General features: G+C 39.6%; 6 protein-coding genes across 8 annotated transcripts; 3 read left to right on the top strand and 3 right to left on the bottom strand.

The window, feature by feature from the left end:
- The first annotated feature begins 349 nt into the window (after positions 1–349).
- LOC18012374 (probable 6-phosphogluconolactonase 3) lies at positions 350–1769 on the top strand. The gene is made up of 3 exons (XM_006394636.2): positions 350–646; positions 734–869; positions 1188–1769. The coding sequence occupies exons 1-3, from the start codon at positions 489–491 to the stop codon at positions 1653–1655; spliced, it is 762 nt and encodes a 253-aa protein (XP_006394698.1). The 5' UTR covers positions 350–488; the 3' UTR covers positions 1656–1769.
- Positions 1770–2131: 362 nt separating this feature from the next.
- On the top strand, positions 2132–4159 carry LOC18012233 (probable 6-phosphogluconolactonase 5, chloroplastic). The gene is made up of 3 exons (XM_006394635.2): positions 2132–2580; positions 3002–3137; positions 3508–4159. The coding sequence occupies exons 1-3, from the start codon at positions 2186–2188 to the stop codon at positions 3961–3963; spliced, it is 987 nt and encodes a 328-aa protein (XP_006394697.1). The 5' UTR covers positions 2132–2185; the 3' UTR covers positions 3964–4159.
- Positions 4160–4684: 525 nt separating this feature from the next.
- On the top strand, positions 4685–7819 carry LOC18012347 (GTPase-activating protein gyp7). The gene is made up of 5 exons (XM_006394634.2): positions 4685–5087; positions 5593–5728; positions 5826–5875; positions 6067–6120; positions 6217–7819. Exons 1-5 carry the CDS (start codon positions 4936–4938, stop codon positions 7418–7420), a joined length of 1596 nt encoding a protein of 531 aa, XP_006394696.1. The 5' UTR covers positions 4685–4935; the 3' UTR covers positions 7421–7819.
- LOC18012346 (metal-nicotianamine transporter YSL2) lies at positions 7756–10677 on the bottom strand. Its single transcript, XM_006394633.2, has 7 exons — positions 10149–10677; positions 9886–10058; positions 9684–9781; positions 9463–9597; positions 9165–9354; positions 8936–9053; positions 7756–8850 (listed from the first exon to the last, which is right to left on the bottom strand). Exons 1-7 carry the CDS (start codon positions 10471–10473, stop codon positions 7910–7912), a joined length of 1980 nt encoding a protein of 659 aa, XP_006394695.1. The 5' UTR covers positions 10474–10677; the 3' UTR covers positions 7756–7909.
- An 898-nt stretch (positions 10678–11575) lies between these two features.
- Positions 11576–15412, bottom strand: LOC18012348 (serine/threonine-protein kinase/endoribonuclease IRE1b). Its single transcript, XM_006394632.2, has 6 exons — positions 15118–15412; positions 14565–14811; positions 12944–14319; positions 12687–12859; positions 12346–12592; positions 11576–12102 (listed from the first exon to the last, which is right to left on the bottom strand). The coding sequence occupies exons 1-6, from the start codon at positions 15246–15248 to the stop codon at positions 11652–11654; spliced, it is 2625 nt and encodes an 874-aa protein (XP_006394694.2). The 5' UTR covers positions 15249–15412; the 3' UTR covers positions 11576–11651.
- Positions 15413–15743: 331 nt separating this feature from the next.
- On the bottom strand, positions 15744–25426 carry LOC18012302 (MAG2-interacting protein 2). 3 transcript variants are annotated; one of them, XM_024151777.1, is made up of 13 exons: positions 25292–25426; positions 24726–25078; positions 24577–24628; positions 24119–24292; positions 23552–23750; positions 23178–23395; positions 21959–22913; positions 20935–21866; positions 20758–20840; positions 20227–20586; positions 18842–20042; positions 18459–18724; positions 15778–18375 (listed from the first exon to the last, which is right to left on the bottom strand). In XM_024151777.1, exons 2-13 carry the CDS (start codon positions 24810–24812, stop codon positions 15778–15780), a joined length of 7125 nt encoding a protein of 2374 aa, XP_024007545.1. In that variant the 5' UTR covers positions 24813–25078; positions 25292–25426. The 3 variants fall into 3 exon arrangements, with proteins under 3 accessions (XP_006394693.1, XP_024007545.1, XP_024007546.1); XM_024151778.1 differs by having other exon boundaries at positions 24726–24934; positions 25292–25405; XM_006394631.2 differs by lacking the exon at positions 25292–25426 and having other exon boundaries at positions 15744–18375; positions 24726–24812.
- Between the last annotated feature and the right edge of the window lies 1 nt (position 25427).

The raw sequence follows: 25427 nt of genomic DNA, 5'->3' as shown, positions 1-25427 counted from the left end.
ATATAATAATATAAATGATACAAAATGAAACATATGTACTTTGTAAAAATAAAAAATTGTTTACTAATTTGTAAAAAATTGTGCTGTGACTTTTGGTAAACAAACGGTGAATAAAATTTTAATTAATAACCCTCGGAATCCAATGTTGATTTCCAACTTTAAGGAATGAAGTATTCTTTGGGTTGTAAGTGAAACAAAAATAATTTAATATTTGATTTCTGAATAAAAATTTTGGGCATATTTCTATCGCAGAAGCGTATAATCATAAAGCCACAATAAATGAGTACGAGAATACGTACATTAATAATAGTGCATGCCATAAACCACTTGTTATTCCAAACTAAGTCCTAGTCACGAGCTCCTTACCCACATAGTCTATAAGAACCAAGAAGCCCAAACACTTAAAACACCTTCAAGATTCAACAAATTCTTCCGGAAATCTTTTTCTACAAATATCATCGATCAAATTCCCTCTCTTAGAGGCAACAATGGCAACTACACAGAGGAAGGTGGTTGTGTTTCCGAGCAAGAACGAATTGTACGAGGCAATGGCTAAGTACACTGCCAATCTCTCCGCCAAGTTCTGTAAGGAGAAAGGCCTTTTCACCGTTGTTCTTTCTGGCGGTGATCTCATCGATTGGCTTTGGTCTCTAAATCTAATTCATCTATTAAATTCTCTCTCCTATACATATGTTTTGTCCAATATTCAATCAATTAATTATTATTATTGCAGCAAGTTGGTGCAACCTCCTTACATTGATTCAATCGAATGGTCAAAGTGGCATGTGTTTTGGGTGGACGAGAGGGTTTGTTCATGGGATGATCCAAACAGCAACTACAAACTCGCCATGGATGGTTTTCTCTGCAAGGTGTTATTATATTTTCTGATTAACTAACTCATCATATATAGGCGGTATATTGTTACAACATAAAATTTGTTTTTGTTTTTAAACTTTAAATAATTTGTTTAAGCTCTCTATTAATAATATAATATTATTATGATTCTTTTCTCTCTTTTTTTTTTTTAATTCCGTTGAAAACTCTCTTGTATTATTCATTTGACTTATTCCTTGCTTGTATACTATAATAATATCTGTTAAAAAACTCAAAAAAAAAAACTGTTTGGAAGTATATTTCAACAATATGTATATTTTTTGATTAAATTTTAATCACATGCATGTACGTAGGTACCAATTCCAAGCCAGAATATCTACGCAATCGACAAACATTTGGCGAGTGATGGTAACGCCGAGAACTGCGCTACACTGTACGAGGAGTGCCTGAGGAACCTAGTGAAGGAAAACATAATCCCTATTTGCGCAAAGACCGGATTTCCTCAGTTCGATCTCGAGCTTCTAGGGATGGGTCCTGATGGCCACATGGCATCTCTCTTCCCGGGACATAATCAAATCAATGAGAAGGAAAAATGGGTCACTTACATTACCGACTCTCCCAAACAGCCACCAAAGAGAATCACATTCACTTTACCAGTCATCAACTCAGCTTTGTACAACCTTATGGCCGTTTGTGACAAGGAACAGGCCCATGCCGTCGCCGAGATCATGAAGCAGAACAAGCCTTTGCCTTCTGCTCATCTTAGTGCTCAAGTTGAAAATGTTTGGTACCTTGACCAAGCAGCTGCTTCCATGCTCTAGAGAGCCAAGTCACATTAATAATGGTGGTTTTTTCTTTTTTTAATAATCTCTTTAATTAAGTTGCTTCGTTAGACCGAGTTGGTGCGGTTTGCTTGCATGTGTGTCAAATAATTAACCGGCTAATGCATCTTGCGTACAGTCAGTACCAAATGTATGTAATCGCCGATTTGTTGTGTCTCTAGTTATGTGTGGCTCTCCAGGCTGTGACTTTGGGTCATTATAATAAAAAATTATCGATTTTTCCGAGAAAAAAAATCCTCTGCATATAAACATTTTTTTGGTTTTAATTTTAACCATAAATTTTTTTTTTAAAATTATTAACCATAAAACTAAAAATTATACCACCTCAGTATCTAAACGACCGGTTCAGTCCAAGTTTGAGAACAGACCCTGAGCATATCGAAGACAGAACAAGACATTAACATACATACTTATATGTTTTGGTCGGAGAAGGCTATAATCCACCTGTCCTCGAATCCATAAAGTCAAAGTTACTCACTTTCCCTATAAAGACGCTCTCACTTTTTTTCATGGCTTCTTCTTGTTTCCTTCGTTCGATTCTCTTCTCTTCGCTACCCACTAGCCTCCCATCTCGATCAGATTCTCTCTCCGCTTTCTTCCCGAAGAATCTCACTTGTTCTTCTACTGCTTCTCTTTTCGAGTCGTTATCGGTTTCGTCGATCGGAAGTGGATCTATCAGGATATTAACTGATAGACGGGGAAAGTTGTCGGCGGTGAAGAGCATGGCTACGAAGACGGCGGAAATCGGTAAGGAGGAGAAGAAGAGAGTGGAGATCTTTGATCTCGAGGAGAATTTGGCGATTGATTTGGCCAAATTCACAGCTGATCTCTCCGATAAGTTTTGCAAGGAGAGAGGCGCTTTCACCGTCGTTGTCTCTGGCGGCTCCCTAATCAAATCTCTCCGGTGTGTGTTATCTTTCTTTGATTTTCGATGAAAAAGCCTCGATTTTTGTTTTTCTAATTTCAGATTTCGTGGAAACGATTTGGATTTCGGGGTCGCAAAGTCTTGATTTAGTGTCTCTTTTCCCAATATCTTGATCTCGTATGGATTTGGTGTCTGTGATTATTGGTAAAGAGGATGGATACACATTAGACATTACTGTTCTGGGTTGGGTTTTGCAATCTGTGGTTCTAAAAATCCTATTTTTTTTCTCTGCTTGTATCAAAAAGACTTTCTATTGATTTGTGGTTCATATCAGTTCAAGAAACTTGTTCATCAAAGTATGAAGAGTCTCTCTCAGTTATGGCTAATCAAGAACATAGCTTTGACATACATTCCTAATAACTGTTTCTTCTATTGGCAAATGCTTGCTCTAAATTTTCAGGAAATTAGTGGAATCCCCTTACGTTGATTCAATCGATTGGTCAAAGTGGCATTTTTTCTGGGTCGACGAGAGAGTTGTTCCCAAGCACCACGACGACAGCAACTACAAACTGGCATATGATAGTTTCCTGTCCAAGGTATTCAAACATTCTTTTCGTCCATTGTTACTTGTTAGACGCATATTGATCACTAGCTTGTAAATTCAGGCTTCTCGTAACCACTTAGTAACTCAGTATCTTTGTCTTTGTTTTCTACTGAATTGCTACCAAAAAAAGGAGGGACCTATCTAAATTGGTTCAAATTCAATGTGTTTAAGGTTGCAGTACTGTATACATATGATCCCTAAATCAATGGTCAACAGATGTTAAGAATTAAAATCATAGAACTCTTGATACTGGCTTTGATTTGAACACTTCTTTGCTATCTTAACTAGCGTTCAATACTTTTTCAATGAACTGATAAGAGTCAGCTAAACTTCTTCTTCACAATGTAATGTTTTCTCTTCAGGTTCCAATACCGCCTGGAAACGTATATGCAATCAACGAATCCCTTTCTGCAGAGGCTGCAGCGGATGATTATGAGACATGCCTCAAACATTTGGTCAAGACCAATATCCTCCGCGTCTCTGAATCAACTGGCTTCCCCAAATTCGACCTCATGCTTCTCGGTATGGGCCCTGATGGCCACGTGGCATCCCTGTTCCCAGGACATGGTCTCTGCAACGAGAGCAAGAAATGGGTAACTTCCATCACCGACTCTCCTAAACCGCCGTCTGAGAGAATCACCTTCACTTTTCCGGTTATCAACTCTTCTGCGCATATAGCTCTAGTTGTTTGCGGTTCTGGGAAAGCAGAAGCCGTGCAGGCAGCACTGAAGAAGACTGGGGATGTACCTGCGGGTTCCGTTTCAGCTGAAGATGAGCTGGTTTGGTTTCTTGATAAACCGGCCTCTTCCAAGCTCTAAACCGATGTTAGAATTTGCATTTAAAGTACCAATGTGAGACTAGTCTGGTTTGCTTTATGGTTGGTTAGGTCGAGTGGTTAACTCGCCGATTCTCTCCATTTGTGTTGTGACTTGTGAGAGAGACTGTTGTAATAAAAGCGTATACTTGCTTGGCATGGAAATAATGAAACTAGTCTCATTGGATGTTGAAGGCAGTCAAAATCAACGGTTTCTCTGATTTAGTCAAAATGTATCAAAAGTTCAAAACCATAATTCTCTCCCTGGTTGTTTTGACTAGTTTGTATAGCCTAGATTTGAGAGTTAGAAAAATATGTAGTTGAGGAGATATTTTCTTAAACCAAATTTTGTATCGTTTTTTTTTCCTTCAAAAAGAAAATTAAAAAAAAATCTAAAAACAATTCTTTATATCGTTTTTTTTTTTGGCTTCACAATATTTTATATATGTCAATTATATATTGAAAACCAATCAAGAAACATATCTTAATTTGTCTAAACTTTTCGAATTTGATGATGATCAATATATGATTTGTAGAAATTTATGTCCCTTTAACAATCTATTGACTTGAATAGTGAAAAGCGTTAACTAGATAAGATTTAAATAAATGAAAAAGAAAAGTAGATCTCAGGTTTTTCTCTACGTGGAGGTCATATGAAACTTTTATGAAGGCAAATAAATAGGCTTTATGACTCCTTCTTCTTACTCTGGAATTGACTTCCCATTCTAAGATTCTAGAGAGAGAGATAGAGACAAAAATCCCAACTTTCTACAGAGAAGCGGAAGCTAGCTGAAACGACGCGGCAAAGACGGAGGAGGTCATATGGTTCTCGCCGGAGCTCTGGATCACATCGGTTGGCGATTCGAACGGAGATTTTCCGATTTTTGGAGGCTGCACAAGTTTGGACTTGATTCAGCTTTAACTTTGGGGAGGAAGATACATAGATAGAGAGAGAGAGAGAGGAAGGTGGGATTCGATGAAAGCTCTTCGACGGATTCAAACGAAGTCTTCGTTTCCAATCCCCTCGTCGCCATTATTCTCTTCCCCGTCGTCTTCTCCGTGGACCCACTTGCGCTCTGCTCTCGTCCTTGTCACTTCTTCATCTCCAGCTTCTTCTTCTTCCGATCCGTGAGTCTCTTTTACATCTCTCTATTAATGTCTGTCTCTTTGTCTTTGATCCGCGTTTCTGTGACTCTTGAATCCTTTTTTCGTAATGGCAGTTTCGGAAAGGATCAATTTTTACAACGATTGCTTGGTTAGATTCGTGATGAGAGTATAGAATTCTTGTGTCAAGAAGTGAAATTTAGTAGATTGCTCTTTTATTACCGGATGATATTATATGGTTGGATTTTGTTTTGCTTTTGTCCTAATGGACCCACTTTATAACTTCCACCATAGGATCAACATATGTATGTATCTTTTGTATTTGATGATCCAAACTTGGTTGGTTGATCACAAAAGTTGCGTTTTTTTAAAAAAAGGAATGATCTTTTCTTCTGCTCCCTCTATGTTTCATTGTAAGGTTCCCGAAATGCAGCGTTGCTCTATCGACATGTCTTGTTTATGCTCCATGGTTGATTTTGTATCGGAACAAGCAGGAATTTTTCTGAATCAGTTTCTGTTTGCTACTCAGGCATCGACTCAAATCGCCATGGTCACGAAGAAAACGAAAAAAGCCCCTCACACCACGGCGTTGGAAAAGACTATTCACCCCTGAGGGTAGAATTCGGAATTGTGGAGTTGATTTGTTGAAGAAAATCCGGAGTCGAGTGAGTCAAAACCTTCACAGCCTTGTAAAGTTGTTAAGTCTTTTTTTTTTTTTTTTTTTTTTCAAATGTATTGAAATGTTCTTATAAATCTTTGTAGGGTATTGATCCTAGCATTCGGTCGGAGGTGTGGCCGTTCCTTCTTGGAGTGTAAGTTTAAGTTCAGAAATTACGGACATTGTCTGGCTCATGGTGAAAATTGGGTTGAAAGTGTTGCAAATTTTTGATTGATTGCTAAGAAGCATCATCGCATTATGTTGAAACACACTTATATGCTCACAAAATCATAGTGTTCTTGCTTCGTTTTCCTCACCCTTGTTTATTGTCTACTCTACAAACAGGTACGATTTCAGTAGTTCCAAAGAAGAGAGAGGCGCTACAAGAACGCAGAGAAGGTGAGAAACAGATCACTCATTGCTCAAGAATCTTTTTGATTCTTTTTTTTTTCTTGTTCATCTGTGACTTGATATCACTTAACTTTACAAATGCAGAAAAGCGTATGAGAGACTGCGCAGGCAGTGCAAAAGGCTTCAAAGACGAAACAGTGGGACTTTTAAGCTAAACAAGACCAATGAAACTACTCAAGATGGCCGTAACAGTTGGTCTCTTGCGCAAGATACTGACAGTTCGTGTTCTGACGATGCTTTCAGCACTCACGAGTCTCTCTCTAGCGACAAAGAAAACACCGAAGATATTGGGTACATGAGTGACGTCTCATGTATGCTTGACAGAGACTACACTGGTTCAAGACGCCTCAATTCTGAGTCCTCAGACTCGGATTCTTCAGACGAGAATGATTCTGTTCATGTCTTTCCTTCTACTGAAGAAAGTAAAGATGAAAATAGTACTTCTCCATCCAGCAGATATATCTCACGTACCAAAGAGGATTTTGTGACGTGGCAGCGTATTATCCGTCTAGACGCTGTCCGTGCCGATACAGAGTGGACACCATATCCACCATCTCAAGCTATGGTATCAGAGGATAGAGCACGTCGTGCTGCAGAAGCAGTTGTTTTAAAGGACTATAGTCATTTGGAACCTTCGAAAATCTTTCACGCTGCACGGCTTGTCGCTCTTCTTGAAGCCTATGCCTTACATGACCCTGAGATTGGCTATTGCCAAGGAATGAGCGATCTTCTCTCCCCTATACTCTCAGTCATACCTGATGACAATGAGGCATTCTGGTGTTTTGTTGGGTTCATGAAGAAGGCTCGTCAGAATTTCAGGCTCGATGAAGTCGGGATCACAAGGCAGTTGAACATAGTCTCAAAGATTATCAAATCCAAAGACTCGCAGCTCTACAAGCATCTTGAGAAAGTCAAGGCTGAAGACTGTTTCTTTGTGTACAGAATGGTTCTTGTGATGTTTAGAAGAGAACTGACGCTGGAGCAAACGCTGTATCTCTGGGAAGTGATTTGGGCAGACCAAGCTGCAATAAGAGCTGGGATTGGTAAATCTTCTTGGAGCCGCCGGGTAAAGCAGCGAGCTCCTCCCAAAGACGATTTGTTGCTGTATGCGATTGCTGCTTCGGTTTTGCAGAGGAGGAAACTCATAATAGAGAAGTACAATAGCATGGAGGAGATTCTGGGGGAGTGCCACAGTATGGTAGGGAAACTAGACGTGTGGAAGCTCTTAGACGATGCACATGACCTTATTGTTACCCTCCACACCAAGATTGAACATACGATCCCATAATCTTTCTTCTACTGTGTTATTGAATTTGCTATCTGGTATAAGAACTGCCTTGTGCTTGTGTGCAATGTGGGTTTTTTGGAAAGCCGTGAGGGGATAGTAGCCGGGTTTGGAAAAGAATCCAAGTCCAGGATTTGATTTATCCGGTTTAACATATCAAGGCTAGAGTCAAAACAGGCATGATTTGTGTGGTGTGTAGTGAAACTTTGAGAAGTGGGTTTCTCTGCCTGCGAGTTCCCTTGGAGATAATTGCTTTGCTTCCTCCATTTTCATTTTTGTATGTTTTAAAAAAAAACAATTTTTGTGCCGGGAAAGAGAATCTTCCCCCGGTAACAGAATAACCAACTCTTTCTCTTCATTCTTATTCAAAATTATTAATACATGTATATTTGGTTTAATCTTCTTTAACTGTCTACTCCTAACCTAACAACAACTAGTATACATTTCTCCACCAAATGAGTTTGGTTTCTCTCTGAGAATAATCTCACTGCCCTAGTGAGCTGCCGTGAAGTTCATACATATTGGTGCTCGAACTTTAGCCAGAGCAAGCAATGAAGAAGGAAGAATCCAGAGACCATCTCCACATATCAAACCTGATGCAACAGCCGGAACCATAAACTCTGCCTTCTTACTGTTCACCTTCTTCCAAACGAACACCACAAAGCTCCCAACACACATATCGATTGCAAACGACCCACCAACCAAGAACGGCACAGCCATAGCCATCGGGAGTGGGATCCACTTACCTAGCCTCTCTGGCAATCGGTCTCTCGCCAGGTTAGCAGCAACAGCAAACGCAAAGAAACCATAGCAAAGCTCGAGACAATGCTCGGGGAGAGCAGAGAGACCTTGAACACCGATAATGGCCATGTTTCTATAGATGATAGCATAAGGAGCCTTGTACTCACCATCCGGGTTTCCAACATCAAACGCCTTGTAGAAGAGGAAGAAAGTGAGCGGCGCAACCACACAGCCAGTGGCTGTCCCGATGGCTTGAGCTACAAGCATCGAGCGTGGAGATGTGAGCGTAAGATGTCCTGTCTTGAAATCGTGCATCAAATCAGCTGAGACAGAGACGATTGATTTTATGAGACCACAAGCTACCATTCCTGCCACTACTCCATCGCTTTCTCCAGCCAATGCAGCCATCACAAAGAGCGCCGCTTTACCGTAGTTGTAAGCCATGTTCATGTCGGTTAAGCCAGCCCCGTAGGCGTTACAGAAGCTGAGAGATGGTGCAAGGAGGTAAGCTACGAGGACGAAGTACCATTTCAGCTGAGGGAACATCAGAGGGATTGCTATGATGGAGACAAGGGAGAAGAATAAGTATCCTGCACTAGCCATCCATAGAGGAATGCTCTCTCTAACAAATACTTCGTTCTCTCGTTTCATGCTTTCGGATTCCTTTGTGGCATCTTCTGGAACCTCTGCCACTAAAATGAATCGGTTATACAAATGTTTCCACAAGAGAATATAGAATGTTTTTAGTTTGGGAGATAGAATCCACAGATAACTTACATGTGTTGATGCTGTTGGTTTTGGAGAGTCTAGAGTGGAAGCTTCTTCCAGTGAAAAGAAGTATCTTTAGGAAGTTATAAAGCCCATCTCCTAAGATCAATGCAATGCATATAAACACCTGATGATAACAAAACCACAAAGGAAACTCTAATCGCATCTTTTCTTGCTTTCACAGCTTACACATCTTGTATGTGAGAGATGTATAAAAAACAAAGTATAAAAATCAGACCTTGTAGCCATTTAAACTCTTCATGCTGCTCTCAGGCAAAGTAGCAGGGAACCATTCGCCTTTAAGCTGAGCTATCAGAGGCCACATTATTCCCCAAGAGAGGATTGCACCGAAGAGCAAAGATAGATTCACTAAATGTGAACAGATCATCCCAGCTCCAACATATGTCATACTAAAGTCGAAGAAAAATCTGTACCCCAAAACGATATGGAAAAGTTTCTTCAATCAAAATTGTTGTGAAAAAGAAAAAGAAAATATTAAGGTAATCAAAACAGAGGAAACAGAGCAAAAAACTGACGATTTTTTCCAAGCGTGTAATCCAAAGGTAGGGAACTGAGAGAAACCGCATGCGTCACCACCTGAATAGAACCATCCAAAGAATGCCCAAAAGAAACTCAATCCAAACGATTTTATAAACCCACGAATCTGTTTCCTGTCAGATCAATAAAAAAATCATTAAATCAATGAACAAGAGAGAAACAAACAAAAAAAAAAGCAAGATCCAAGAAGAGAACATACTTGGCTGTCTTATCTCCTTTGCTAGTGTGAAATCCATTTATGAGAACAGCAGTTGCAGTTCCACTAGGATACGTGAGCTTATAGTCTATGATCATCACCTGTTTTTTTTTTTTTTTTTTTTATAATCATTCATCATCGAAAATCAGACCATTGAATCAAACTTGTATTCTCATAATCCCTCAAAATAAATCTGTAAAATTACCTTACGAAGAGGTACTAATACAACTAGTCCGATGAAGCTAGTAACAAAGAGGAATGACGTCATCCATCCAACACCAGGCTCCTTGATCCCACGAGGGTTGTTTCCTTGCGTGTTCACTCCCGTAAGCTCGTAAGTTCGTCTATTTAAACCCAACAAATACGACGCGAATCCACCTGCGATGACGAAGCTTGATCGGTTAAAAATCGAATTTTTTGTTTTTATTGTTATTATTATTAAGTGAACATTGTTGTGTACTAATATACCTGCAAGAGAGATGCTGTAACAAGCAACAGCACAAGTCTGAGCAATGGTGTTCTCTTGGCGAGTGAAAGGAGTAGTGACGAATCCTGCTTTTTGGAGGACTTTGGTCCAAGATTTGAGGAAGACGAAGGCAAGAAGAGCTGATGAGATGTTGAGATTCGGGACGAGACCTGTCGTTAGGTTCAGCTTCAAACAGATGACACTGTAGACGACGCCGATCAACAAACTCGCGACGATCGAACGAAACGTGATCTGTTTCCTCCATGGCGGTGGTTTTTCGTGATTACTGTTGTGTTGTTCTCTCTCAACACTCGTCTCGTTTTCCATTGAGATCTAATGGGGAATGAAAAAACAATAAACTTGGGAAATTCCGATGTTCCTCCCAGATGGATTGATTTGCTTCCTACACACGGTAAGCAAATTTTACCAGATCCGGGAGATTACAAAAGAAAAGAGAAAAAGAAGGATTTTTAGAGACGGGTTTTCACGTAAGATCCAAGAAGAAGAAGAAGAAGAAGAAGAAGAAGAAACAGAGAAGATCACATATTGGAGAATGTTGAATGAAAAGTTTTATAGAAGGGAAATGAAATGAATGAAGAGAGAGAGAAGGAGAGAAAGTGTACTGCATAGAAGTACAAATTAGGGTTTGCATTTTTTTTTTAAGGACAGTACAGAAATTGGGATTCAAAGTTCGTATGTCCGAAAAATGGAAAGGTACACGCGTTTTGCAGTTACAAAAGCCAGAGCGGGAGAGATATGTTTGTTGGTCCAATTACTACCAAATCTGATTACATTTGTAATACCATTAACAAATTAAAATTAATAATAAGAGATCGTAGTACAATTAATGCCAAAGTTGCCTTTTTGATTTTATATATAAAAATAGGAAAAAAATGGAGTCCCTTAAAAGTGTCGACAGTGAACCCACAAAAGGGAAAGATCACTGACTTTTGAAAGTGTGTGTGTGTGGTGGTTGCATGTTTGACTTCAGTTACTACCTGATTTGTCCCAACTTTTATGTGTCCCCATAATATCAGTTTTTTTTTTCTTTTTATATATTTGAAATGAGTTTTCAGTCAATATATATACTCATTTGTTGAAATTTGTTTGTCTTTTTCCGTAATATTACTGCGATACTAATTTATTGTATTAAACCCTTGATATAATGTTTTTGGGATGTATAAGTTCTGAGACCATCACCAAATTATGATCAACACACTTTACCTTCAAATTAACTAAAAACGTACTAACAACAAACTATGAGAAAAAAAATGTACTAACAACTAAACATCATCATCCAAAAAAAAAAAAATGTACTAACAACTAACACCATCATCCAAAAAGAATTTTCTAACAAACAATTGCATAAATCAAAACTTTACTTTAAGCATCAACATACGTATAAACCATTCCACATATCGGCAACAAATTTTCTTTTATAATCAGATCAATTATATAACTTTAGTAGTAAATTCATTATACAGAGTCAACAGAAGAAAAGACACCTAGAATACAGTGGTCTTAGAGTACTTAAAAAAGAACTCTTCATTGTTACAGTATTCAAATAAAACTGTATAGACCTGAATCAAAAGTTTAGGGAACCTGCTTGAGAAGTACCTATCAAACCCTTCGGGTACACTACCAAGTAGTTCCTGTAATTCTCGAGGAAGCTCTCTATAATGATTCAGCTTGTTCCTTATGACCCGTAACAAATCACGGATGCTGTCAAATTTGTACCGCCTGTAACGCCCGATATTGTCTAGGAATATACTATCCAATTTCTCATCCCACCGCCCGTTTAAAGTGACCGTTGCTGTGCTTTCAAGTGCAGCCAAGAGCTGTGACCCTTCTTCTCGGTTTTCCAGCTCGACCCTATCGCTTGCATCCCGGAGAAAAGACAGTCTCATGTCAGAGTTCCAGAACAATGGATGATGCAGAACTTCTTGTGCTCTCGGTCTGTATATTTTCAAATATATATAAAAAGCTTCGTTAGCGACAAGGAGAGTTTCCATGAAATACAATCATCAAGTCTAGGACCTCTTTCTACCACAAACTTAAATTAAATCCTAATATACAAACAGATAAACCCACAAGTTATCGATGTAAACTTTGTGTGAGCAAATGCTAGTTTTGATAAATAGTATTTTCAAGTGACGATAGCGAAAACGTCAACCAAATGTACCAACCGTATTTCCTTACCTCAAATTTGGATCCGGGTGTAGGAGACCAGAGAGAAGATGAACAGCTTCTGGAAGACTCTCGATCAAGAAAAGATCTTTTCTATCATTCAAAATGTTTATGTCCCTCTCAAAATTGTCTCCATAAGGATGTTTTCCTGCAGTCATACAGAAAAAGAGCACACATCCTAAACTGAAGAGATCAACGGCTCTTGTTTGTCGTTCATTGCGGAGTTGCTCAGGTGCTTGCCACCCGGAACTTCCAGAGCCTATCATGAGAAACAAAAATTATACACGAGAAGAAAACTATCATTCTCTGTTTCCATTATTACATTGTATCATCTCACTTCTCAAGATTCTTACCAGTTGAGTTTCTAGTCAAGGCACTTGTGTCGGCTGGCAAGCGCTTGCTAATACCCATATCTGATAGCTTCGCACATACAGATGAGTTCTTCACAATCAACACATTTTGAGGCTTTAGATCTCGATGTACGATTCCAATATCATGCAAATGAACTAGACCAGCAACTATATCCCTGTAACACAAATGTACAAAGATCAAAAAGATGTATGCAATCTTTGATTTTGATTTAAGTCTCCAAGTGAGAAACTAAACAAACCTCATCAACTTCAACAAAACAGGAGAAGGATGTCCGTTCTCCTTCCATAGTTCAACACCCTTGCCATTATCAAGGATTGGGTTTATCTGAATCGAATGTATACTACTTGAAGCCACTGGATTTTCAAGCAGTCCACAGGATGCATAGATGAGATCGTTTAAGCTACAAGCACACCGTTCCAATGAAATATAGATAAAATGTTCGTCCTGGTCAACCGCGTACCAACGGACAATATTTGGATGTTTGTCTGAAGCCATGAGATTCAAAATCTCCTTCTGAGCCACATCATGATGTGTTTGTACTAGACGCTTAACCGCTACAAGACGGCCTTCATAGGACCCCTCTAGGACAACAGTTCCATTGCTTCCTTTAGCTATCTCCTTGTTGGAGACAAACAGTTTGCCAACTCTATATCCTTCCAGTGGACTATTATTAAGGCCAGGGAAGGTCGTAACTAATTTTTTCTCGTTCTCTTCAAATGAGAGATCTTTGTTCCCTCCAGATATATACCCGTTTTCCTTTTTGTGAATAGCCTTTGTCGTCCCATTTTTCTTGGACTTTTTCTTCTTAGGTATCACGATTGGCACTTCAGATACGCAAGGCTCCTTGATCCACTTGCTTTGTCTTATTCGACGAAAGACAAGGCCACAAAGAGAAAGGACAGTTACGCAAAAGCCGATAAGTAGGACAATCAAATCAGAAATTTTTTTTGCGACGCCCGTCTGTGTAGAGCTTCCATCACTGATATCTGTGATCTGAGATATTACAGTCTCAGGCAGAGGAAGGGAGAGGACTTCTTCAGCCTCATTGTTGCTCGGAAGTGCCAAAGGATTCCCATTTCCAGGAGCCAACTGATTTGGCTTTCTATCTTGAAATGTAAGATACAAAGCTCCATCTTGGAAACCAAGTCTCGGAAACATTTGTTCAAACTTATAACGGAATCGGAGCACCGGAGTATTTGTAGTTCTAATAGGAATACCAGCTGATGATGATAACCCACCCATGAGTTGTGCGCTCTCATGATGTTGTAGTTTAGCTTCCATCTCAGCATAAGAAAGACTCCACAAAACATCTCCAAATTTTGATACACATTGGAGTTTAAAATCTTTTCTCTCAATGTAAACCAGCTCGGGACGATCTTCTGGTTCCTTAAACCCGGATCCAAGTAGTATCGGAGCTTCTTCAGACAAAACAATAGCCTTTTCTTTAGCATCTTGAACGACAGAGTTAGAGTATAGGTCGTCCACTCTGTACCTCTTAACCAAATTTCCAGTCTTGCCATCCAAGAGAAACACAGATGTGTCTTTTTTACCCAAAACAATCCTATCCGTCAATGAGTACGGCAAACTTCCAATGAAGTTCGAAGCATCCACTATCTGAAAGAGAAGAGTTCCATATGATAAGACTATAGTGAGAGAAAAAAGGATATAAAGGTACTTCACGATGTAAAAGACTCATATATAATATCTACAACTCTAAATTTAAAATGTTTAGCTGCTTTTCTACGACTGTTCAACCAATAGACAATCTTTAAGAAAATGATTTTAAGACCATATGAGAGACAGCCTTAGCATCAACAAAACCGAGAATAACAACAAATAAAGATTGCCAAGTTATATACCTCATTTATGCGTTTTCCTTCTCGCATAGAGGAATTGTAAAGATTCCAATCCTTATCACAATCCATGTAAAAGTCATCATCAAGCACAGGGGCACTTTCCTCATCGTTGCTATAATGATAATGAGGAGCCTTGTAGGATGAATATATCGGCTCGTTGGTATGGAATGTCCAATCAACCTTTTTTGAAGACGTATCTACCAATGATATCGCTCCGTCTACCGTAGAAATCAATAAATAACGAGATTCTCTGAAGAAATCACAATCATCAGCTTGCTTAGAACAGGGATTGCAAAATTCAGAAGAAGTATAGGATAATCCAGAAACCTCAAAGGCTTAAACAAGATGTCAAATTTAAGACGGAAGCACTGAAAAAATGTTACATCATAACAAGATTAACCAAAACATAGATCAAATGAAAAACAATGACACATAAATTAGATTAAAAAAAGTGAAACTTTTGATTTTTGTTTGCTTCCAATGGAATTTTAAATAAGCGAGAAGAGAATGAAGTCAAGCACAGATCATGTATAATCGATCAATCAAAGAGACGAACCGAGTGGGTTGGGAGATTTGATTCGAAACAGATTTCTCAGAGAACTTGGAGATTTCAGATCCCTTGAGACTGTGCGCTAATGGAGATACAAGCAAGAACACAACGAAATCAAGTAGTGCGGATCCTCTCATCGCTGGAAAACCATGAACTTTCTCCTCTGGATACAAAAATAGACAATCGATTTCAGCTGAGGGTAGAGGGTTTATCGCGATCTCATCTACGAATCGGAGAATTATCAAATTTCGAAAACGGAGAAGAACTGATCTATTTTTGGGATTACGCGATTTGAGTTCGCAAAATTTGTGTCGGGAAATGAAATACCGAAACTTATACAGATCCTTCTTTATGCGATAATGACAAACGTTAACCGGTCGGTTTTAAATTTGGTTTTGGTTCACGGTTTGTACCGGTTGGTTTGGCACTTCCCAAAATATAGAAGAAGCAAAGAGCAACAATGGAGGTTTTCAACTCCTTGGTTTTTGGAGCCATAGAAGCCGTCAAAAAGCAGAGGTTATTTTAAATAAAAAAAATTCCTACTAAATCTGGTTTTCGTTGGAATTGTATCAATACAAGATGATGGCACTATCATTTAAACAGATTTACCCTCTCCTAAATTACATTTCACCTCGCAAGAAGCACCATCCTTTCATATAATATATATCATCTGCTGTTTGTACAACTAGAAAGAGATGCTAAGGCAGATCGTATAACTTCCTTTGAATTGCCCCTTAGGCTTGACACTGTATTCTTCAGCGTTTCAAGTTCTGTGGTCTCACCAGACGAATCCTCTAAAGACTCAAGTTGCTTCTCCAGGTATCTCCTTAGACTTGCCTCTGCAACATTAATCAGACTCAGAGATGGGTTACTGTGCATGAACTTGGTCACCAGAAACCCGGCTAATATCTGTTGATCGGCCTTCACAAGCTCTAAGACAAAACACGGGAACATGAGTTCCCCAAAACATGACAGAAACCGTCTCTCGGAACTTGTTTTCGATTCTCTGTTGTCGGCCTGTGTTACCCGCTTTTCTTGGAACTCCCGGGATAGCTTTCCAATTTGATAACAGAGGAAAGAGAAGACTGTGCCGTAGCAAGAATTGGAATTGATCGTTGAGAGAGTCCCAGAATATAGAACCAGAAGTAGAACTTCATGATGGCTCTGACTCGATAATTCCGGAATGCCTTCTTGCTTCAGTTGTTCCTCAACAACGTTGAGACACTGAGACCTGATCTGGTCGTAGGGCAATAAAAGAGAAATCTTTAGTGCGAGAAATGGGTCGGTCCTGGCCACGATCCCGGTCAGGCTTTCTGCTTCATTTTCTTCAAGCAGGACCTCTTCCGGTTTCTGAAGGGATTCATCTATAAGTCGTAGAACATTTTCAGCCATGCTTAATGAAATGTACTTTCTGAATATATCCAGCCAGCACGAATGTAAGGGATGAGCTGAGACTACGTATTCCTTTTTTTCTTTCTCCACAGGTTCTGATTCCTGAAGTGTCTCCCATCCATCATTCCAATCATCATTGCCCCAGTCATTTCCTTGGTCAGTTGCCTCGTTAGATGGCAATAGTTCGGCTTTCTTAGCTTCAAATAGCTCTTCCCATCCTTCTAAAATCGCCAGAAGAGCTTCAGCTTGTGAAGCTGTAGTAACCGCAGCAGAGAGTTTAGAAAAGCAGGTAACAGATGTCTCAACACTCGATAGATCCTCAGGGGATATCTCTAATCCTGGAGAGATGGACGCTGCAGCGATCTGAGATGATTTAAGTGCAACCAGAGTGTTTGTGAGCCTGCTAGAGCCATCATCCTGGTCAGGCAATGCTTGGTTAAGTGTGGCTTCACTCTTATGCATAGATGATAGTAACTCAGCTGAACCGTCCCATGGCATCACGTTTGATTGTAGCTCAGACGACGAGCCTTTGATATTTTTACCCGAGATGAACTGCATAAGCTCTAAGGAGTAGACACGAACCTGACTTGGCAACTCCAGGTTCTCAGAAAATACTACGAGTTTTTTCCACACTACAAGCCTAACACGCTTCAGTTCTTCCAAATTCCCTTCCAAGTTACTGAGAGAAGATAGTAATCGGTAAAGATTCTGTGTTTCATGAGCCCCAGATACCAAATCCTGCAAAATAGGTTCAAGTAAGCTCAAATAAAGATGCGGAAGATCCTGCAAAGCTGTTGGATACCGAGAGGATAAATCTGAGAAGACATCACAGATCGGCCCAAATCCGCAACCCGAGAAGACTACGGCTCTGCAGAAACTGAAGATTTCAGTGGCACAATCACCAACCACGCCAGACCTAAGGTATACAAGTATTGCAGCCCATGCCTGACTTGGGGAGAGACTGTCGTCCATTACTAGTCTTATGAGAACAGTAAGACAGCTGTTAATGCATTCAGGGCTTAAGGTAAGATTCTCCTCAAAACTTGGACTACATGATTTTACTTCCTGCATCTCATCGGCTAATCTTATCCAAAAGTTAATCAGTAAGATAAGGCATTCTTGCCATGTCGAACTATCAGGGATGTGCACGTCGGAACCATTTGGCGGTAGAACTACCGTCAAATGCCGTTTCAGGATTTCCAGAGCCTGTAAAGGTTCTAAGATCCTGATATATACTCTAGAGTGTTCATAGGTCTGCTCGAGTTGACTGAGGAATCCCTGGAAACTCTCTGCACTTCCAGAATCAAGATCTCTTCTACTTTCCAATGTATCTAACAAATTCGTAATGTACTGTTTGTAGACATTTTGGCAGGAAACGAGACCCTTGGGTGAACTCTCCATGACGAAGCCAGTGAGAGTTTCTACCATTTTGGCCAAAGCTTCCAGGTTCATCTCATTGATGTGCGCAAGGACTTCATTGTTGAAGCTGTCAAAGTTTAAACCTCCCAATTCGGCGATATTTTTGAAATCCAAGTCTGTGATGAACGACACTCTTCTGCATTCTTGCTTAAGAATATTATACAAATTTGATAACCCGACGAAAGAACCATGCGGTTGAACCTGTTGCACCAACGATGATTCTTCCTTGCTTGCTTCCAAACGGCAATAACACTCAGAAAGGAGGCTGTATATGTAGGCAAGGCGTTGTTTGTTGAGACCACTAACCGCTGGGTACACGATTGTGCTTATGATTTGTATGGTGTCTGAAGCAAAGGCAAGTATTTCTTCCTTGACTTGTAATATTTCAGCCGTGATATCCTCATTTGTCCAAACCTCAGAGCAAAGGATAGAACTTAAATACCTTAATATCACCTGGTGAGAAGAAAAAGACAGACATATAGTAGATGCAGTTGCGGAAAATATAACCTTTAACGAGTTATATGTATATTTCTTACCTCTGACTGCTTCAAGCCATATGTATCAGCTAATTTTAATACATCCTTCAAAATCAGCTTCTTCTCCGATTTCACAGATTCAATGAGTGAGAAAACAGCAACCTTAATGTAGTCAATATCATGGGACAAAAACCTTTCAGTTTCAACCCCGGGAATGATTCTTTCCAGCATTCTAGAACGGTCAGCTACATGCATTTTTTCCTCTAATTTATGTTTCCATTCCTTCCAAAAAGTTGATTGAAGTTTGTCGATCCTACTCATATCATCTGAAAAAAATAGAGCAAGCAGGAATAAACAGAAGCACAATTGATTACTGATATATAAAATGGCACCAAGAGATCAAAAAGGCTCGAAACAACCAGTTATTTTGAGATAACACTAACCAGAGAGACTTTCTATCTGCTTTCTCTCAAAATTCCTCCGTAGCAGCTCCCTCCTCTGGTTAGGAGCCGTGCACTCTACTCCAGAGTCATGTAACAAACTATATATCATCCCTAGACTCATGATACTTCGAATTTCTTGGTAATTCCCTCTTATTCTCAACTGCTTTTCTATAACTTCTACTGCATTAGATGCTTCTACTAGATTCAACAGAAAGGAGCATCCTATAATGTCTTCCTCTTTTGTTACCGGTTGTTCAATGATCGAGTCTGTAATCATGGCTATCAGTTCATCTTTTGGTGCAAAACCATTCCTTGCCAGCCAAGAAAGAATGGTAACAAGAGCAGTTGCTTTTGTGCTGAAAAACTGCTTTCCAGGAATTGAATCAAGTACCAGACTTTTATCTAATTGCCTATTTCTACCCAGCTTAAGCAACCAAGGAAGATGTGAAGCAGCAAATGAGAGAAGCTTCCCATTTTCCTTTAGAAGAGATTCCAAGTCCATGCTATTATCAACTGGCAAGTCCTTAGCCACAACAGAAAGTGTATCTTTGATATTATTCAAATCTAGCTGTTGATCAAAGCTTAGCCCATCAAGCATCTGAGGGAAATCTCTCAGACAAGAAATACCGTCCATCTTGCGAAACTCTGGAGAATCTGACTCTGATAACATTCCCAGAGTCTCGCATTGGCCTTGCAGGTCAAGATCTTTCCATGCGTGCAATAACTCACTGATCGATTCATCGTCACAGTGACCCAACGCAAAGCCAAGCAACTGCTTTCGAGAACTTACATCCATGTGCTCAAGTGCAGGACCTCTTGCTATCGCAGCACCTAAATCCCAAATAGGACCATGTCCCTTTTTGGTTAGAACAAGGCATAGATCAAAAGCCAGCTGTAGGTCGCCTGCAACTGCAGCTTCTCTAGCAATAGCTTCTTCAACAGATGATATATCTTCTGAAGAATTCAACCCAAGAAGTTTAGCAACCTCAATAAGTTCTTCAACATGTAGATAAGCCCCAGGATGCCCTGTGATGGCCATCCTAATAATCTCCATTGGGTCTTTTACTTGTTTGAACTGAACTGGTAAGAGAGTAACCCCAAGATCTGGAAGCCTAACAGTAACTGCATCAATGATATCGGCCTCAGCTTTAACAGTCCGGCTATTAGAAAATATATTCAGGCACTCCCTTGCTTTCCAAATCTGAAAAATAAAATGAAAAAATATCTAAGCACAAAAGTGAAATGTTGACACTAAACTTTGTGACCCAAAAAAAAAGAAAAAACTCTAGATCACCAGACGCGAGAACTTAACAGGATGACAAGTTGCATAAATATATTTAGCAGGGACAAAAGCATTATACACAAATGAAAGAAACACCACTTACTTCTTCAGAAGCAAGGCTCGGAGCAGAGAAGAAGTATTCCTTTGCCGCATTAATAACAAGACTCTCTGCCTTCTCTGATGGGAGAGCAACTGAGCCCGTACCCTTGAGATAATTTCTAGCCAGAGAAAACTTCCCAGCCTTCAGAAGTCCTCTACAGAACTCCGTCAGCACGAACTCAAGATCAAGAAAAGGAAAAGCTTTCTCTTGCAACTGTCGCAGATCACGCCACATGCATGCCCAGTCATTATCAGATCTTCCAGGTTGACGACGAATAAATTTTGAAAGCATGAGTCGAAGGATCTGCTTTACACCTTTTTCATCCAAATGAACCTCAAGAATATAACTAATTGGTTTTGGGACCTGCGGAGCAAAACGTGGCAGCATTATAACTTCCACAAAATTTCAGATATAAAATCCATTTTTAGGTGCACATATGTCTATGCCTAAGCTAGGTCATTTCAAAAAGACTACATATTGGTTTGCTAAAAGGCATTTAAGTATTTAATTTAAGATGCAGACGCATTTTTGAACCTGATAAAGTTCCAAAAGCCTCCCTGCTTCTATATGACCTTCCGCCAGTTTGAGTCTTTTCTGAATGTCTTCACCATGGATATCTGCATTTTTCATGGAAGTAAGTGTTGTTAGGACATCTGATTATTTAGTTATGTAGATTTAGAGTTGGGGATACAATGGATCTGGACAGCTAACCTTGTATCTTTGGTAGCTTTGATAGCATTGTTGCCATGATGTTCCACTTATCCGTAACTTTGCACAAATACAGGCATTGCAGAGCACAATCAACAACTTCAACCTCATCCTTAAAAAAACAAACAGTATATAAATCCATACACCCTTCCTCTATCACTTTTGAGCATAATTCCATATCACTTTTTGCTGCCATCTCCTTCAGCCATTTAACTAGAAAGGACTCATTATGGTTGTTTGTCTCCGAATACCTTCTCTGCATAAATGGAATTGCCTTGTCATGCAATCTACTAACCACAGTTTCCGCTTTAACCCCTTCAAGCATTGTTTTAAATTTGTCATAATCAGATAATTGCTCCCAACCAACAAGGCTCAAGCTGAAGCAAACTTCGTCCCCAAATTCATCAGAATAAATTATCTGGTGCAAGTATGATAGGTCCTCATGGAACTGTTCCAACTCAGATATGCCTTTTCGACATGCAATATCTATCAAGCAAACGCAGTTTTCTAGCAGCCCAGTGGAAGAATCAATATCTCTTGCTCTATTCTTGTACCATGAAGCAAGTTCTTCTGATGATGGCCAGTTATACCCCAAACACATCCTGACAATTGGCTCAGTTTTAATCTGAGAATCATTCTTGCCACTCTCAGACAATTTATTAATAAATTTAACCATCTTCTCACATTCAACCCAGTCTTCTTCTCTCACCGCCATGCTGGTCGGAGGAGATTTTCCAGGAAGAAGATGTGCATACGTTTCAACGGGAACTGTTTCAGGAATGGCTGCCAAAATTTGTAGCGTGAAAGAAGCAAGTGAATAAGGATGTCGCTTAAAGAGCAGGTTTAAGGCCCCTATCCTCCCGCTCTCAGCAAGTGCAGTTGCAGCCTGATTTATAGGACTGCTCCGAAATTTTCTATAATCCTGCACTGAATATCTGTGGGAGACAATATCATTAACCAGTTTTAGATGTAACTCCCTAGTAAGGAAAAGAAAGGAAAAGAAGATAGCAAGTGTAGAGACATATACCTGCCCATGCTTATCCCCAAATATGTGTCGAGTCGTTCACTAAACTGTAATAGACGAAGCCTAGCCATTCGAAATTCCCAAAGTTGTTCGGATTCTTGATCTTCAGATTCAGAAAATACATAGTGGTTAGTAAGATGAAGTCCATGCCCAAGTAAGGCCTTCATGGAATCTTCTGTTGGCCCAATTCTATCTAAGCATTCAGAGAGCACAAAAGCTTTATCTTTTATCTTTGATAGAACCATGCTCACATCACTTAACCCTTTTTCTGAGTTCAGCCATCTTGACTTGAAAACATCATCTCTGTCCAAACCATTACTATCAGCAAAATCCAAGGCCTCCTGATACTGGCAGTTCTCAACTAAGATTTTATACATTTCAGGAATTGTTTTCTCAGTAAAAGATATTAGCCTCCACAACATACCACGATCACTAGTATGATGCGATTCACTTGGATCCCTGTCAACCTTGGCCAGAGCTGATTTTGCTTCCTGCGTTGAACTTTCTAAAAGAAAAATGTGTCCTTCAAACCTCCTAACTCTTTCCACCACAGGCATAGAATAAATGGTGGCATCTTCTTGAACTATAACACATCTACGGATGTCAAATATACTAACATTACCGCTCCTTTTTAAAACTGTAAGGGCATGATCAGACCACCATGTAAAATCTACAACAATTCTTAGACTTTCTAGTGATTTATCTGGCTTCAGTGAATCAGAAATGTCTTCAGAAGTACAACACGAAAGTGTGAATCTTGCTTTGTCCAAGTGGAAGAGATGCAGACACCCATTGCTATCAAGACTCGCAGCATGTGACCCTTGAGGTGAGATCAAAACCTTTGGATATGCCAACTGAGAATCTTTTCTCTCACAGTACACGCCTTCAAACTTCGTGGTGGACAACAGTTCCAGACCTGAATTCTGACACTTACGCCAAAGTGAAATACACGATGAACCTGACAGTACATAAATAACAAATAAATTATCGGAGAATTATAAATCCAAGAGCTCTGTTCATAGGTTCAACACCAACACTTTTCATTCAACGATCACAAAATTTGATAAGTATGAAATGCGTACACTTATAAACGAGCACACCAGTAAGTTGCCAAATTGATTGATTTCCAACACGCATGTAGCTTTTATGTCTTTTACACGTCTTAACAATATGTACTATTAGTTCTAAACTTCTTCAACTAAAATAAGTTTATAAAACCTACCAGAACTCCCTGTCGGTGATGTGCCAGCAGCACTACCAACAATGAGAAGAAAAGAAAGATTCGGAAGGTAATCAAAGCAAAAAACATGGTTGGGGAACTGCTTTTTCAAAGCTGGGACGCCATTTGAAGCATGCTTGGAGAAGACAGAAGCACTTGGTTCCTTACTGATCTCGACATGATGAACAAGTCCATCTGATGTCAGTACGCTGAATGAACACCTGCAGGGAATATGTCATCGTGATAGACCAGTCACAATTTTTCATATAACCGGTAGGGCTTAAGCAAACAAGCATACTGTGGTGCTGAATGTCACATCCGGATCCCAATATTTTAAGTCTTAATGAATAAAAAAAAAGAGACAAAAGGAAACGTACAAGCATGATGTCTGCAAAACATCGTCATCCTCCATCAGTCCTAATACTGATGAAGAAACCTTCAAATTTCTTTTTGTGACTTGACTTATTTCTTCACCATTAGCTTTGATGAAAAAGAGGGTCTCGCTATCATCCACAAGACCAAGAACATCATGATTTTCGGACCAAATTCCAGAAGTAAATGATCCTGATATGCTGGCTGGTACAGAGAACAGAAGTTAGAAGACCATAGTGAGAACATGGAAAGGACCATGCTTAAGAAAACAGAAAGAAAGAAAAAACGGTATAGTGAGAAAAGCATTTTTTTTGGGAAAATTAACAGAATAAGAGAATGGAACAGTCTAAGATTTCATAGAAAGATGAATCCACATATAAACTTTAAGGAAAAGGTAAACGCATTTGTAAAGTATTACGCGAGTTTGTTATTACAAAGAACCAAACAGACAGTTTGACAAGATTTATGCAGCATTTTAAAACCTCGTTTATTAGAGTGAGCTATGGCAATCGTCCCCAAAAAATCTTATCAGGCGAAATTTTGAGGAAGATAACCCAGTTGGAATATCTTACCTGTAAAACTACCACAAGGTTTCCTGTAATCATCATTCTTCTGCAAGATTGTAACGTGATTCCCCGAAGTGACAGCCACAAACTCTCCTCTTGGTGAAATAAATAATGAAACCGGTTTATTATTTTTTCTCGGATGCCAATATTCACTCCACTTTTCCTTGAGTTGACTAACACCTTAATAACATAAGAGGATAGAGATGAAGAACCATGTATCAAGCAATGGGCCATATAATGCTATTTGAAAGAAAAAGAGAAATGCACACGAAAGGAAACCCTACGATGAGCCGTTGCTGAGGATAATGATACAGAACAAGAGGAAAAAAGTAGGCTACATAGAACTCAATCAATTTCTGGAAAACTAAAAAAAAAGCTAGAGAACGTGATAAAGCTTCGCTTTTTACACCGATAGAGAATTAAAGTAGGTAGAACAACTAGAGAATCAACCATCTGCAACTAACCTCTAATGGAGACAAGGGACCGAAGCCCTCCTGTGGAATCATTTCCATCTGCCTGAACTTGGCCAGCAGATCAAAGGAGCAAAGCACAATGTAAGATATAAACACAATTTCACAGCGATTAGTTGACTCTATGAGAATGAATCTTGTACCTGAGGAAGAGGAGGATATCTAGGAACATAAGGCAATGAAGCATGATGACGTATCTCGTACAAAACTTTTTGTCCAGGCCTTTCCATGATCAATGGCCCACGGGGAGTGAGAGATCGATCCGCACACCAATTCCGACGTCGTCTGGGATCACGATGCGGCTTAACTGGATGATCGAAGGCAAAAATCTGAAGGTTCTGATCGATCGAATCTGAAGATGTAATTGGTTTCAGCTAAACAACTTCACTCAGACACTTTCGTGGTTTAATTGATTGGATTCGGAGATCTAATTAGCCGGATAAAGAATCATAGAATGAGACGAAACGTCCAAATATTGTTTTTTCCTCTCTGAATGCTGAGAAGATGAAAAAAAAAACATCATTTTCCCAGCTTGACCCCAAAACATTAGCATTCTCATCGTTTTAACAAAAAAAAATTGAAGAGATTCCAGAAAACCCTTGACAAATTCACTTAGGTACTTGAAGTTGAAGATGAATTGGAGAATTGGCCAAACCGAAATACAAGAGAGGTTGCGATCGAACGTATGAGACAAGGGTCGATAGAATACCTGAGCACGATTTGGTTATTGATTAGGCTCAGAATTCGGGAAAGAAGCCGTGAACAATGGCGACTGGGTAGATTGTGAGCTTCGCCGACGAACAGAGAAAGCACGACGACTATGTGAAATCGTCCGGTTTTCTACT

The sequence above is a fragment of the Eutrema salsugineum genome, unplaced genomic scaffold (assembly GCF_000478725.1).
Source record: "Eutrema salsugineum unplaced genomic scaffold, Eutsalg1_0 scaffold_6, whole genome shotgun sequence".
In the NCBI taxonomy this organism is placed as follows: domain Eukaryota; kingdom Viridiplantae; phylum Streptophyta; class Magnoliopsida; order Brassicales; family Brassicaceae; genus Eutrema; species Eutrema salsugineum.
The sequence above is the reverse complement of the archived record's forward strand: the minus strand, read 5'-3'. Positions and strand labels throughout refer to the sequence as shown.

Bases quoted from the DNA above. Each gene is read 5' to 3' on its own strand.
- LOC18012374 (XM_006394636.2), top strand. From the start codon at position 489: ATGGCAACTACACAGAGGAAGGTGGTTGTGTTTCCGAGCAAGAACGAA. The intron at 647-733 runs GTCTCTAAATCT...TTATTATTGCAG, and splicing joins GATCTCATCGATTGGCTTTG to CAAGTTGGTGCAACCTCCTT. The intron at 870-1,187 runs GTGTTATTATAT...GCATGTACGTAG, and splicing joins TGGATGGTTTTCTCTGCAAG to GTACCAATTCCAAGCCAGAA.
- LOC18012233 (XM_006394635.2), top strand. From the start codon at position 2,186: ATGGCTTCTTCTTGTTTCCTTCGTTCGATTCTCTTCTCTTCGCTACCC. The intron at 2,581-3,001 runs GTGTGTGTTATC...CTAAATTTTCAG, and splicing joins TCCCTAATCAAATCTCTCCG to GAAATTAGTGGAATCCCCTT. The intron at 3,138-3,507 runs GTATTCAAACAT...TTTTCTCTTCAG, and splicing joins ATGATAGTTTCCTGTCCAAG to GTTCCAATACCGCCTGGAAA.
- LOC18012347 (XM_006394634.2), top strand. From the start codon at position 4,936: ATGAAAGCTCTTCGACGGATTCAAACGAAGTCTTCGTTTCCAATCCCC. The intron at 5,729-5,825 runs GTGAGTCAAAAC...AAATCTTTGTAG, and splicing joins TGAAGAAAATCCGGAGTCGA to GGTATTGATCCTAGCATTCG. The intron at 5,876-6,066 runs GTAAGTTTAAGT...CTCTACAAACAG, and splicing joins TGGCCGTTCCTTCTTGGAGT to GTACGATTTCAGTAGTTCCA.
- LOC18012346 (XM_006394633.2), bottom strand. From the start codon at position 10,473: ATGGAAAACGAGACGAGTGTTGAGAGAGAACAACACAACAGTAATCAC. The intron at 9,782-9,885 runs GTAATTTTACAG...AAAAAAAAACAG, and splicing joins TATTAGTACCTCTTCGTAAG to GTGATGATCATAGACTATAA. The intron at 9,054-9,164 runs GTCTGATTTTTA...TGTTATCATCAG, and splicing joins AGAGTTTAAATGGCTACAAG to GTGTTTATATGCATTGCATT.
- LOC18012348 (XM_006394632.2), bottom strand. From the start codon at position 15,248: ATGAGAGGATCCGCACTACTTGATTTCGTTGTGTTCTTGCTTGTATCT. The intron at 14,320-14,564 runs GTATATAACTTG...CTTCTCTTTCAG, and splicing joins AAGGAAAACGCATAAATGAG to ATAGTGGATGCTTCGAACTT. The intron at 12,593-12,686 runs GTAAGAATCTTG...TTCTCATGATAG, and splicing joins CTTGACTAGAAACTCAACTG to GCTCTGGAAGTTCCGGGTGG.
- LOC18012302 (XM_024151777.1), bottom strand. From the start codon at position 24,812: ATGGAAAGGCCTGGACAAAAAGTTTTGTACGAGATACGTCATCATGCT. The intron at 18,725-18,841 runs GTTAGTGTTATC...TATTTTTTTCAG, and splicing joins GCAGATAGAAAGTCTCTCTG to ATGATATGAGTAGGATCGAC. The intron at 18,376-18,458 runs GTAAGAAATATA...TCTTCTCACCAG, and splicing joins ATGGCTTGAAGCAGTCAGAG to GTGATATTAAGGTATTTAAG.